This window comes from Staurois parvus, unplaced genomic scaffold, assembly GCF_062004578.1.
Source record: "Staurois parvus isolate SC_StPar_1 unplaced genomic scaffold, SC_StPar_1.0 ptg000307l, whole genome shotgun sequence".
NCBI classification, from domain to species: domain Eukaryota; kingdom Metazoa; phylum Chordata; class Amphibia; order Anura; family Ranidae; genus Staurois; species Staurois parvus.
Window position 1 is genome coordinate 807135 of NW_028318103.1, and position 14954 is coordinate 822088.

General features: G+C 42.8%; 1 protein-coding gene across 1 annotated transcript in view; it reads right to left on the bottom strand.

Annotated features, from left to right (window-relative positions):
* Nucleotides 1–646: 646 nt before the first annotated feature.
* CPN1 (carboxypeptidase N subunit 1) overlaps nt 647–14954 on the bottom strand; it is a 69693-nt gene continuing 55385 nt past the window's right edge. The window contains exons 7-9 of the mRNA XM_089683370.1: nt 12077–12176; nt 11283–11401; nt 647–8061 (exon numbers count right to left, since the gene is read on the bottom strand). Coding sequence (XP_089539496.1) covers nt 7933–8061; nt 11283–11401; nt 12077–12176 — 348 coding nt within the window. The 3' untranslated portion in view covers nt 647–7932. The remainder of the gene's footprint in view (nt 8062–11282; nt 11402–12076; nt 12177–14954) is intronic.

A 14954-nucleotide genomic window follows, 5' to 3' on the forward strand; every position in this document is an offset into this window, starting at 1 on the left:
TGCATACATGGGGATCCATGATACACAGAGAGAGCTGTCTGTGACAGCTCCCGGTCACCAATGTGACAGCACGGTGGGTGATCCCTTAACACTCGGCTGCCACATATATGCATGCATGGGGATCCATGACACACAGAGAGAGCTGTCTGTGACAGTTCCCGGTCACCAATGTGACAGCACGGCGGGTGATCCCTTAACACTCGGCTGCCACATATATGCATACATGGGGATCCATGACACACAGAGAGAGCTGTCTGACAGCTCCCGGTCACCAATGTGACAGCACAGTGGGTGATCTCTTAACACTCGGCTGCCACATATATGCATACATGGGGCTCCATGACACACAGACAGAGCTGTCGCTGATAGCTCCCGGTCACCAATTACGATCATGAGCCAGCAGGATGGGCTCCTGATCATGTGACTGCGTTGACAACTAATCACAGTGATCAGAAGATAAGAAACTCTGCCTTTGCCAATATTAAAAGGGACAGTGTAAAGGAGTTGAAGGGACTTTGTCACATAGCCCTGAATGGGAAGGAACAGTCCTTTTCTTACCTAATTACTCTAGTCATTTTTTTTTGTTTGATTTTTTTTTTCTTGCATCTCTGCAAGATGGACAAAGAAATACTTCAGACAACAAAGATAAATAAAAAACAATATCATTTTATTAATACTCTTGAGGAACATTTGGTGAATTAAAGTTGTGTTGGTCTACTTGAGTATGACATAGGAAAGGGATGATGGAATACAGATAACTTTATAACTTAATACAGGTGCGTTGAAGGACAGTGTATGGATGGATGGGACTGGGTCTGGCAGCATGGTATACAATACTGTTTATGGCATTAGTCACAAAGATTCAGGCAGTCAACATGGAGAAGCTTCCGCCAAAGCTGGTGAAGTCTTCTAGTGTGAACAGGAGACAATACAGATATACATGTTGTATAAAACACATTCACAAGATGTAGGGTCCATGCACACCGGCTTGAAAAACACTCCTGGAGATATTTTTTTTTATACCTTTAGAAGCAGCTAACGTTATCATGTGTGTCCATACCAGGGGCGGACTGACAACTCATGGGGCCCCCGGGCAATAGGGGATCATGGCGCCCCTGTATCCTTGCCCAAACTCAAAAAAGCCTATGAAAAAGGTACCAGAGACATCTCATGGGGCCCCCTACTGACCCCGGGCCTCAGTTTCCAAATGGTCAGTCCGCCCCTGGTCCATACACATTAGGTAGCCTTGAAGCGCTATTTAGGCTCAGCATTTAAAGAGAGAAAAAAACCCCTTCGGTTTTACTTTTTTGAGAGCATTTTTCTAGCAGAAAAAACACTAAACGCTCCTAAAGGCTGCTAAACACTCTTAAATGCTGACGCATTTTTTTCTAATGTTTAAAAATGCTTATAAACGCTAACGCTCTGAAATGATGCTAACTACTGCTAAACGTTGGCACAAAAACGCTAAACATGGCATTACAGTGTGCATGGACCCGTAAAGGTTCTGAATAAACTGGCAGAAATTCCCTCAGTGGGTGATGCTGCTGGCCCTGTTCCGTTCAACAAAAGTCGTTTCTTCCATCAATTTTTTTCAAAGGAGGCGGGAGGAAAGTTTTGGATGAACAGCAACTCCATCCACTCAGATGCAACTGCTGTTTAGGTATTCTGCCAGCTGCCGCCAGCTGTCGGAATACAATACCTTAGCAGGAAGATCTGTTTATCATGGATGAATAAATCTGTTAGATTTCTTTTGTGTTTTGAAAAAAAGAAATTTAGCAGTGTACGGCCCGCTTAATACTGCCAAATCGGTCGGCCACTTTGGTCAATACCATCATTTCCAGCCTGTTTATCAGACCCCCGCACACTGCACATTTTTCAAAGAGAAGCTTTTTCCAGACTGGTTAACAGTGACTTTACCTTTGAATATAGTCCATAGAACCTGTGCATAAAGAAGTCACATTTCTTACATTCTCTATAGATTTTATCCATTTCTCCAGCCATTCTTTTATTCACCAGTGGCCCTAAAATACTAGCAATCACCCTATGCTTGGAAAAGAGAATTAAAAGCCTCAATATGTCTGTAAGATACAGTACTTGGCGAGCACCTGGAAAAAGCTAAATAATGCTTTGAAACAGCTTATCAATACTTGTTAATGCACTTATATTAACAGGCACATAAAGTGATCTCTGAATCCTGTATAGCAGCTTACTCACACATTAATCATGTATATAAAGTTACATGGAGTAGACTCAGACTGCACTACCAAGAGGCGAAGGTGGGGATGGTACATGGGAGTATTGGGTTAGGGGTCAAGGGAGCAAGGATCCGCGGGAGGCCTGGATTGGGGAGCAATAGTCTATAGAAGGACTGGGTTAGGGAGCAGGGGAGCAATGGTCCTTGGGAGGAGTGGGTTGGGGAGCAGGAGAGCAATGGTCCATGGGAGGACTGGGTGGGAGGCAGGGGAACTATGGTCCACGTGTGGACTGAGTTGGGGGCATGGGAGCAGTGGTCTGCAAGAGACTTGAATTGAGGGGTAGGGAAGCACTTTTTTCCATAGGAGGACTGGGCTAGGGGACAGGGGAGCAATGGTCCATGGGAGGACTGGGTTGGGGGCAGGAGAGCAATGGTCTATTGGAGGACTGGACTGGGGGGGGCAGGGAAGATATGGTTTAAGGGAGGACTGGGTTGGGGAAAAGGATGAATGGTCCAAGGGAGGACTGGATTTGGGGGCAGGGAAGCCATGGTCCATAAAAGGACTGGGTTGGGGGCAGGGGATCAATGATCCATGGGAGGACTGATTTTGGGGGCAGAAGAGCAATGGTCTATGTGAAGACTGAGTTGCAGGACAGGGGAGCAATGGTCTATGGGAAGACTGGGTTGGAAGGGCAGGAGAGCAATTGTCTATGGGAGGACAAATTTTGGAAGCAGGGGATTATTTGCCCCAAGGGCTAATACTAATAAGATATGTTGGACTGGTGGACCTCAGTAAATATATTTTACCATTTAACCACTCAGTCAATGATACATGCTCCAACATTTAGACCTGTGATCCTAGCAGAGGAAAGCCTTCCAGCACCAACCTTCTTAGCCACTCTGCAAGGTCATGAGGCCAAATGCTGAGAACTAAAGAAGCACAAAGGTACTTTATTAACATTTACCTTTCACCATTACTACCAATCAATCCCCCACCATGGCATGCCTTTTTAGGCCACAGAAATCTGTCCCTACTCCTTATGATCAAAGCACAAGTTGTCTGCTTCCCAAGGCCAAAAACATCTTGGTTCTGCCCTGGAATGGTCTCAGGAGAAATCTTTTAGGGCGGTGGTAAGGACCTAAGACTAGACCTCTACCCAACGTCTGCTACTTGGCTGCTTTCATTACCTATTACAGGTTAAAACAAGCAACTGCAATGCTCCTTCCTTCCTCAGCAGAAAAAGCCTATAAAACTATTCAATCTGTGTCTTTTGTTTCGTCACCAATAAACAGGACTAAGAATGGAATGCAAGTCGTTTTTCTGTTCATAACTTTTTTTTATGAAGACTTGCATTATTATCCTTTTTATTCCATTTTCATTCTTAATTTCTTAATTCTTAATTTATAGATTCATTTAATGGATATACTGTATTTCAATGGTCAAAACATTTAAAGAACAATAAAATAATTGTTAAGAAGATAGAAAACAGTAATGACTGCAAAGAGCTATTTTTCTAGACTAGACTGGAAGCACGCAAAACTGTTGGGACAAAATTGCAGCAGGCAAAGATCAAACGGGTAGAAAAACACTTTAGGTGCATGGCACTACTACATCTTTTTTACAAATCAATGTAAAAAAATATATCTCAGCATTGACCATATGTCATTATATGTGACTAAAGAACATGGCCAAAACCAGAGGATGGATATGACATATACCTTATTTCTGTGGATCATTGTCATATTCTTTGGCAAGTTAACCAAGAGCACTTGAGGAAGGGCAATAAATGGGTTGATCCCGTATAATGGACAGCTATTTGTGGGCTTTTCTTTTCATTGTATACATACATTCATACATGAATGTTTATAGCAAGCTAATTGCTGCAACTCAGAGCACTGAAGGAACTATAAAAGTTGACAACCACACAGAAAAATGAGATGTGGTTCTGTTTCCCATTACCAAGCTGATTTGTACAGAAAAGACAATGAATTGTCCAAAACGTCCATGTGTTGAGCCCTAAGGCAGCACCAGTGTTAGGTAAACCCTAATCTAGGACCTACCTTATAAAAAGTAGAACTTTTATGATCCTGATTCTGAGATTGTTACTAGAGGTATTGTCTTGTACACATCTGTGAGCTGATTACAAACATCTGTTGAGGAGCTATAATGTCCAAGTATTAGGTAGCTAGACCGTAATGATAAAAGATAACTCCTGCCAAAACCTTTTAGTGGTCAGGTTATTATTATTTCTGGTTCAAAATCCATCCTGCACAGACACCTTACCACTTGTGTGTGGAGAGTGCCGGGCCTCCAGCGATACCACAAAAAAATTAAAGTCCAAAAATAGTCATCCCATCTGAAAGAAATCCTTTACAAACTCTTTTTGCAAGTATAAAAAGAAGAAAATGCCAGCATTCCATCGACATTTCAGGTTAACACAGATCTCCTTATCAAGGTAAGAGATGTATTGTACAAAATGAATAACATCAGTAAAGTGAACACTATTACATTAATTAATCGAACAAACTCCTCCTGGAACCCTCCCTATGTCACAGTTGATTCCCAAGTATTAAGGTGAAGTGGATCAATGTGTATACGTTTCTCTTACCTAAAAGGTATGAGCTCCATACCCCCTATAGGAAAGGATGTGTGTGAGGGGTGATTACTGTATGTCAAGATGCTCTTCTGGTATCTGGTTAGTCCGTGATGTGGCTTTGGTGCATTCTGGTCTCTTCAGTTGGAACATACACTGGATTCCTCATTCAACAACGCTCTCAGTCCTGAGTATGGACAGCACAATAACCATAGCCATAGCAGCCTACACAGCTGCTATGAGGCCCAGGGGTGGAAGAGGGCTTTACTTGGTAGGTTTTTGAAGCAATGAACAAAGACAGTGTGTAGTGTAAGGAGAACATAGACCCCTTTTTGACTTCACCTTTCCATTCACCCCTATATTGTTTTGCTAGGCTTGCTTTCTCAGAAACTCTCCAAACCAAACAAGAAGCTGCTGCTGGATATCCTCAGAGCAACTAAAGGTTTAATTGTGGTTCATTGGAAAAAGGGAATGCCCCCCCCTCTCAGATAGCATAATACACTAGAATTAGAGATGTTGAGCTTATGGAAATGTTGGCCTCCCGCTTAAAGGATGCAATGGAGAAACATAACCAGGTCTGGGAGCTGTGACACTTCCAAGAAGTCTTACCCTAGTAGACCCCGGAGTTGTGTCTGATCATCTGTATTTCTGGTTAGTCCGCAGGCCCAAACAGTGGAGAGACATAGACTCCCCCCTTTCTTTTTTCCCCTCTCACATTCCTTTTACATGTTTTCTCTTTCTCCTTTTTCCTTTCTTCATATTTGGCTACATAACTATAATGTCACTTGGATGACCTCAGGGGCGGACTGACCATTTGGGAACTCGGGCACTGACCGAGGGCCCAGGGTCAGTAGGGGGCCCCATGAGATGCCCCTGGTACCTTTTATAGGCTTTTGTGGTTTGAGTGTGGGTGAGGATACAGGGGCCCCATGATCCCCCATTGCCTGGGGGCCCCATGAGTTGTCAGTCCGCCCCTGGATGACCTACGATGTCATTTGGGTATGCACTCTATAAAGCACTTGTAAGAATTTCATAGCACTAAACATTGTCTTTTGGTTACTTCAGTCTCCTTACCAATCGTTTCTTCTAAGAAAATGTCTGCCGAGCATTACCAGTTTCTATTATTCAACTTCTACATGGAAGTTTAATGTCTATCTCTCATGCATTGATTATGGGTTTTTTTTGTGCGCTTCCTTTAGTTGAGCTATGTACAAGGTTCTCTCAAAATTATTATTTTTTATTGCTGTACTCTGCATGGTCAATAAAAACTGTTACTTACAAAAAAAATAAAAAATTACGTAGACCTAATCAAAGATCCAGATCTCTGATCAGATTTGTTGCCTTGAGAGCTTCAGGTCATCTTGGCCAGCTCTCTGAAATTACCCATGTATGTCTACAGTCTTTCTGAGGCTAAAAAATCCAAGAGTTCTGTATATCTCCTAAACTAAAAAACTATTTGAGGTTTGTAGTTCTCTCTAAGCATTAAAAACCAGACATGAGTTCTAATCATTCTTGATTCCATCCAAAATTAAGAAACATGGCTGGATATACACTACCAGATCAATTACACTATTATCCTAATTGACACTGCCAGGTGCCACTAAGGGCTCGTTCACACTTGACTGTTTTACCAACTCTTGCCAAACGCCCCTATAGCGTTTGGCAAGCATTGGTCCGGCGTTTGCGGAACATTTTTTTAACGCTCCGCAACCGCCGCATGCGCGGTTCAGCGGCGGTTGCTAGGCGTTTGTCGAGGGTTAAAAATGCCCCACAAACGCCTATAATGAAGTTTGAATGGTGTTACCGCTCCGCCAACGTCCCGCAACCGCGCCGCACCCGCGCCGCAACCGTGCCGCAAACGCCAGCCGGGCATTTGCGGAGTGGCACCATAGGCTAGAATAGGAGGCTTCAACGCCTCCTGACTCGACCAGAGGCGTCTGTTTTGCCGCACCGCGCCGCTGCCGCTCACGTTAGAACAGCACCATGTGCTGCAATGGGCAGAATTGTCTGAGGCGTTTGGGAAGCGGTAAAAATGCTTACCAAACGCCTTTCTGCCGCTTGAAAACAAGGCTAGTGAAGTCAGAGAGGTCACTGGGGGACTTCTTCATAAATTTGCTTTGGGGCCTAAGTTACGCACCTGAGTATGGGACTCATATCTTATCGGTAAATTAAATATATACACTCTTCTTCACTTCATCGAAGTACACATGAGCTGTGACATTCACTTTGTTCAGTGTATCTGTTACCTCCATAAAGAGAATCTGAATATCCCTGAAATGTCTTTTAATTTTGATTGAATAACAAGTCTTGAAATGGATCCCTTTCAGAAATGCTGACCATTTTTGGACTTCAGTTATTATTGCTATCTGTGTCCCTAATGGAGAAACTGAACAGATGACAAGGAAATGTGTCTCCAACAGGGACAGAACAATAAAGATGCATTTGTAGTATAGTTTGGGGTGGTAAGAACTGCTGTTTTATTTCCCCTGGGATGTCACCAAAACAGAAAGTGAGGAAATTCTGGCACATGTTCTAACCTATCCCTGTTGTATCCAAACCCGAAAAGCTTTGGTTGGAGTTTAAAGAGTTTTTTTGAAAAAGCTGAAGATATTTTAATTGTTGCTTGAGACACAGCAAGCTGTCCCTTGACAACCTCATGGTATATTTGACATAATTCTTCATATTTTTCTGATAAGCTACCTTAAATATCTGACAGCTACAAGAGCCCATCAGTAAGGTGGACTTTATGCCATCATTGATTGAGTTTCACGAATGCTCCTGTTTACAGATGCAATGGAGCTGGAACAATTATGGGAAGACCCTTTAACTTTGATAAAGCAACAGGACATGTTGTCCTACAGTATATGCCGATGCAATAATAAAATGGAAGACAATAAACCTATTCTCAAATAATTCTTTGCACTTAAATACTTGACATGTAAGAAAATACTTACCTTAAATCTGCATAATATTATTATTTTCTTTCATATGATATAAATTTGTCTACTGGCTCTCAAAGTCCATTTAAGTTAAAGGCTTATTGATTGGATTGTCGACAGTAGAAGATAAAACAGAATGAGAAGTTGTGTGCCAAATCTGGGATGACGATTGTCTGACCCTCCATGATACCGGTGCGGTGATTTTCTATTTCCCTCGCCTCCTTTCCGCCGCCCGAGGTACAACTTTTCTGATATGATTCTTGGAGTTCAGATTTCTAGATGGAATTTTTTCTTTTGAGCTTGAGGATCTTTCCTTTTTCAGCTGGAAGTTAAGCTGTGGGCATATAGATAAGCATATGTATATTAAAGAGCAAGAAACGTGGCTTCATATATATTTTGTTTATTGCTGTATTATGTTCAAGACTAATTTGTGAATTTTCTAAAGGCAAATAGAATGTGCAATTTGTTGGTTTATTTGTTTATTTCAGGTACTTATATAGTGCTGTCAATTTACGCAGCGCTTTACATATATATTGTACTTTCACATCAGTCCCCAACCCTCAAGGGGTGTACAATCTAAGGTTCATATCTTACATTCATACATACACATACTAGGGCCAATTTAGACAGGATCCAATTAAACTACCATCATGTCTTTGGATTGTGGGAGGAAACCAGAGTAACTGGAGGAAACCCATGCAAGCACAGGGAGAAAATGCAAACTCCAGGCAGGTGGTGTCATGATTGGGATTGAAACCAACAACCCTAGTACTGCCAGGCGGAAGTGCTAACCATTTAGCCACTGTGCTGCAAGGGCCTTTGCGTCAAAGCTTAGTAAATGAGGGAAAGCTCTGCTGACTTCCATCATCCAATCATGTGCAAGCACAAATTATATATTTTTTTAAACTTCGTTGCATGTGATTCAGTATTCTTTGCAAATTGCAGCTTTAAAGAGTTGCATAAAAAATGTTTTTATTTAGTTTAATTACGTAAATACTAAATATTATATATGAACATTACATATTTACACTACTGCAGAGTAGTTTTACTGCTATGCTGTGACTGGCCTGAATAACCTATGTAATTGATCTGACAGCTATTCGGTTTTATTTACAACACGCACACAGCTAAGTGAGTCTGGGGAGGAACTTGTCCTTCTCTGTTAGTTCAGAGAGAACCAAAAGGATCCTTAGTAAGGACTTGTTCACACTAGTGCAGGGGTGTCAAACTGCATTTCATCACAGGCCATATCAGCATTATGGTTGCCCTCAAAGGGCCAGTTGTATCTGTAAGACTAGATATCCAGAGCACCTGACTCCCCATTACATCAGATTTCAAGAATCCCACACCCTCCCTAACATCACCATGCACCCCCTTTGGGGGCAGAGCTGGAATGCAGAAAGTGCCGGGTCTGGAGGAGGACCAGAGGAGGAGTGGAGTCAGTTACCAGAGTCTGCTGAATGCTGAGACCAGAGGAGGCAGAGATGAGGGGGTGCTGCAGCTGCACTGAGAGGTGCAGGATTTGGCAGAAGAGTTCTATTCTCCTCTCTGCTGCCGACTGCTGAGACAAGGTGGGGGCAGAGACAAGGGGGTACCTGGAGAGGTGCAAGGGCCACATGAAATGGCCTGGAGGGCTGGATTCAGCCTGCGAGCCTTGTGTTTGACACCTGAGCACTAATAGTTGAGATGCATTTTACCGCCTATCAACCACTCCCCCTTAGCTGCAGAGACAGGGGCTGGGGGTGTACTCATGCTGCAGCTAGAATTATACCCCCAGTTGCTACGTCCGACGAGCCTCACCCATTCAGGTGAACAGGGCTGCTCTGCAAGCACCCAGCAACTGTGTACAATGCAAAAAAAAAAGTGAGTAGCTACTAACTAAGGCCAGATTCATGGCCCATGAAAGAGTTCGGGCAGGATTGCAACCCACAAATAAAATATCTACAATTATAACTACGAATACCAGAGAGAGGAGACTCAATTAAGGGAAAGTGGCAATCAAGGGTCAGAAGAGGAGAACTGGAACATTTTTTTCCTTTTCTAGTCCCTTTTACCTTTCTCTGTGTTTTAAAATCTACTTGATCCTTGATTGTCTGGCTGAAATCGATGACCCTTTATGCCTTCTACTTTGAAGTATTTAAGCCTACAAGTTAAACTTCAGATACTGGTAAAGTAATTATATCTGGAATGTATACAAATACTATACTACATTATGTATCTACAAAAATGATATTCATGCTTTTATGAATAACCTATAATACCAAACCACGTTGTGGATGCCAGTCCAAATGTAATTTTTTGATTTGTCACAATAACATTTTTTTCACAACATCCAAAGCATTTCAGGGGTTTATATAAAGACCCCTTTTCATCAAGGCTTACAAAAAGGCTGGATCTAGCCTATCTGGTTTGGGGGTGCAGTAAAAAAAGTTTGGGGGGCATACTGTTAAAGACAGTCTGTCACAGATGCAGGGAACCAGCATTCCTATGTGCACTCGGCACTTCTGTACCATAAGTCACGACCCCGTAGTGATGTCTGATTGGCAGTGCAGATGCAGTGCAGGAACACTAGTATGTATTAGACTTTCACTAGAGTAAGATGAATAAAAAGAACCTGTGCCCCCTATATGGTCCTACCAGAGTCCCATTTTACTTCAGGGTCCTCATGAGAATCCCTTTTTACACTATGGACCCCATCTGAGTGCCCCCTCACATCAGTTGTCCTCATCAGATTGGCCCCTCATGAGAATCCCTTTTTTACACTATGGACCCCATCTGAGTGCTCCTTACATCAGCTGTCCCCATCAGAATGCTCCCATACATCAACTGCCCCATCAGAGTGCCCAGCTAAATCATCTATCCCCGTCAGAGTGCCCCTTTACATCCACGCTTCCCTTAAGAGTGCCCTCTTACATCAACTCTTCCCTTAAGAGTGCCCCCTTACATCAACTGTCCCCATCAAAATGCCCCCTTACATTATTTGTCCCCATCAGACTGGATAATGGATTAGTGCACTCTCAAAGACCTGGGGGGGCACAACTAAAATTGAGGGGAGGGGCACAGCCCACCCCAGCACCCCCCTAGATCTGGGCTTGCTTACAAATATGCTGAAGGAATCTAGACCAGGTCCTGAGGCTATATTTGCAAAGAATGGTTAAAGACCAGAAACAAACCTAAGACCAGAGAGAGCTTTAAGCTCTGATAGAGGGGTACAGTCTCCTAAAGCAAGTTTGCAGTCTCTGACCGTTTGTTGTACCATGACTGCAGTCTCTGACCGTCTCCTATACCATGTCCACAGTCTCTGGCCATCTCTTTTATCATGTCTACAGTCTCTGACAATCTCTTGTATCATGCCCATAGTCTTTGGCTATAACCTGCTGTGTGTCTGCTGTCTCTGACACTGAAAATCCACTGAATGTTATGTGCAGTACTTTGGTGATGTCGAGGTCCACACTTAAGTGCTCCTATATTAAGAAAGTTGACCACCACTGGCAACCATGGGAAGTATTTTGTTAAGTGTTTTTACTGAATGCATGCAACTGACTTGTAACTTACCTCTGTAGCTACATCTGGACCAACAGTAACTGTTGCAGACTTTGAATAGTATCCATCTGCTGAAACTGTTACCGAATATGTGTCTGGTAACAAGAGGCGGAAATAATCTCCCCCTTCACCTACCGGGAAAAAAGTGATTTATTACTATGTGCATATTTAAAGGATCAAACCACACAAATATTATATTTATTTTCAGGTAGGTGTTTGGAGAGTCAAACCACCTTTGATCCTTTAGGGACTGTTGGGGAGATCTTTGCGCTAAGTGCTCAGGTTTGCACACCTACTGTACCCATTATGACGTGGTCCCACTGTCCATGCTGGATGTCTGATTTATTCAATATTTTGGAGAATGTAACAGGAGCAGCTAGACACAATGTGGTGTTGGGGGAGGGTGTAGTAGCAGTTGAAAATCTCAGGAAAGGGACATAACGTATATCGTATCCATTAAGCCATTGAAGCTTGATGACAAATAGCCCATGAGGCACCTACACTCCTAGTGTGACTGCAAAAAGTGGAACCTTTCCTTTCAAACCATAAACCTGAGATATAAGCTGATGAATCCAATGTAAAATAATAGATGTAGCCTCATGACCCTTCTTTGGCCCCTCATGAAGGACAAATAGAGTCTGATTGCCTGACTGCGGAAGTCAATATCAGATACATCTTGACAGCCCGAAGCACATTTAACCCTAAGTTAATATTTTACTCATGGGTAGACCAGTTCTTTAATATTTGTCACATTAACTAAAATGAGCCATTGAAGGAAGATGAATATCCAAGGTGTATACACTTACCAGAGAATATGTTATGGTTGATACCACCCACTGAGATGGCAGCGTTGGCTATACCATTATTATTTTCATCTGTCACCATACCTTTAATACCTTTGTGCACCTAGTCAGAAGAAACAGAGAAAATGAATATGGAGAATGGTTTGTTTAATGAGGTCAGTTTTACAAGCTTCAGATATTTCTGTGAACTACATCACAGATAATAAAGCCGAAGGTGAACCTCACCATCTGTTGATGCTGCAAATCACTTGGTGCACACAATTGTAATCTTTAATATCTCACTCCTGTGACTGATCATTGCCAGTACAGATCATCTAAGTTCTCTGTATTCAACATACCATATCCTTTATTTAACACTTCTAATTACTTCAACATGGAAAAGTGCACAGCATGCAGACATCAGCCTTCAACATAAAGGATTTATTAAAGTAGACTAAATCACTAAAATCAAAAGTTGTAGAGAGGTTTATAAGAAGTAGCCCCTACATTCATGGTCAGTGTAGAAGTTGCCCCTACATTGGTAGTCAATGTACAAGTAACCCCTTACAGAAGTGGTCAGTACAGACGTAGTTCCTTACATTGGTGGTCAGTGCAGACGTAACCTCTTGCATTGGTGGTAACTGTAGAAGTAGCCCCTACATTCATGGTCAGTGTAGAAGCAGCCCCTACATTGGTGGTCAGTGTTCAAATAACCCCTTACAGAAGTGGTCAGTACAGAAGTAGCCCCTTACATTAGTGTTCAGTGTAGAAGTAACCTCTTACATTGGTGGTCGCTGTAGAAGTAGCCCCTACATTCATGGTCTGTGTAGAAGTAGCCCCTTTCAGTGGTGGTCAGTGTACAAGTAAACCCTCACATAGGTGGTTAATATAGAAGTAACCCCTTTACGGTCAGTGTAGGATTGGCCCCTTACATTGGTGGGCAATGTAGAAGTAGCCCCTTACATTGCTGTTCATTGTAGCTGTAACTCCTTACATTGACAGTTGGTGTAGAAGTAACCCCTTGCAATGGTGGTCAATGTAGGAGTAGCCCCTTACATTGGTGGTCAATGTAGAAGTAACCTCTTACATTTGTAGTCAGTGTAGAAGTAACCCCTTACATTGGTGGCCTGTGTAGAAGCAGCCCCTTACATTGGTGGTTAGAGTAGGAGAAACCCCCTACAGTGGTGGCCAGTGTTGAAGTAAGCCCTTACATGTTTGGTCAGTGAAAGATGAATCCCTTACTTTGGTGGTCAATGTAGGATGAATCCCTTCACTGGTGGTCAGGAGAATAAAATGTTCCACTGCTATCTCCTCAAGGAACCCCTAGTAACCTATGGGGGACCCCAGGGTACCACAAAACCCTGTTTGAGATAGGATGGACTAGACTAAAGTGGTAGGTACTGTTTGTTGTGAGTCACTGCATGATATTTCTACAAATGAACCGAATAAATTCTAGCAGGGGGCACATATGCCAGGATTTTTTTCCCCTAGAATACTGGAAATCCAGTAAGAAATGTTAATCAAAGCATTGCACTAAAATAACCTTTGCTTAAAAAAATACCCAGTGCATTGCCATCCTGTCCCTTTCATCATGGTTCGTATATTTAATTACCCTCAATTCCTACACGGTGAAAAGTACACAGAGACAGTTATTCCAGGGCTGCAGGTCAGTTACTTGGAAAGCCTGCACAGCCTTAGGGCCTATAAAATGAGACTCTGAGCCTGGCCTGGCCTATGACTGCTGGAAGGCCAACAATAAGCGCAGTGTATGGAGGTAATGTAGCCTGGAGCAGGGTGTAGGATGTGTGACTTAAGTGTTCTCCTCTTCCTGCATTCATTTCCCCTTCCCTGTCTGCCTGGTGCACGTCTGTTTTACATGTATATCTTCAAATATGAAAGCGGCTCAGAGCCGATCCTTCCAGAAATCTTTGTAGTGCTAATGGATGGGATCTCACACACATTTAACAGCCAAACGTCCAACAGAGAAGACCACAGGGGCTATTCCTTGTTCTTCCACTGAATAATACAAAATCTTAATAATAAGAAAGGTAATAAATGAACTTTCCAAAATCTAACATTAATAATGGCATGAAAGCTGAAAGATACAAAATATTTAGCATCCCAAAAGCGTGATAACTTTTGCAATAATAAAAAGGTCACAAATAAATGACACAAAGCCTTTCCAATAATAATAGAAAGATAATTGGCTAGTATTTGGGATTATTTAGGCACTTACACACAAAATATTATAAAAGTACAAATGTATTGATACACTTTCATTAAAATCATCATAATATCCAAGTACCGCCCAGCACGCACACTCCGCTCCTCACAAGACCTCCTTCTCTCTAGTTCCCTGGTCTCCTCCTCCCATGCCCGCCTCCAGGACTTCTCCAGGGTGTCACCCATCCTCTGGAACTCCCTGCCCGAACCCATCAGATTATCACCTACTCTCCTCTCCTTTAGGCGCACCCTGAAAACCCACCTCTTCAGAGAAGCCTACCCCACCCCCTGCTGACTTGCCGACCTCCTCCACTCTTCCTACCACTCCATCCCCCACAGCTATCTCCTCCTGTGCCACCATCCCCTCCCTCCTAGATTGTAAGCTCCAAGGAGCAGGGCCCTCGAACCCCTCATGTTTTGCATTGTATTGGTATTGTTCTGTCACATGTTCTGTCCCCCTTTGTAATGTACAGCGCTGAGCGAACTATTGGCGCTTTATAAATACTGTATAATAATAATAATATCAAATCAACCTATTGATCGGTTTCTGCTGTGTCCAATCACAGCAGAAGTGGCGCTGTGGCAACAGTCGGAAGTGTAAAATCACACTTATATATGTGATTTTGCACAGAACATCCACCCTGTAGCAATGATTCTGCTATAGGGCGGACAGCAAGTG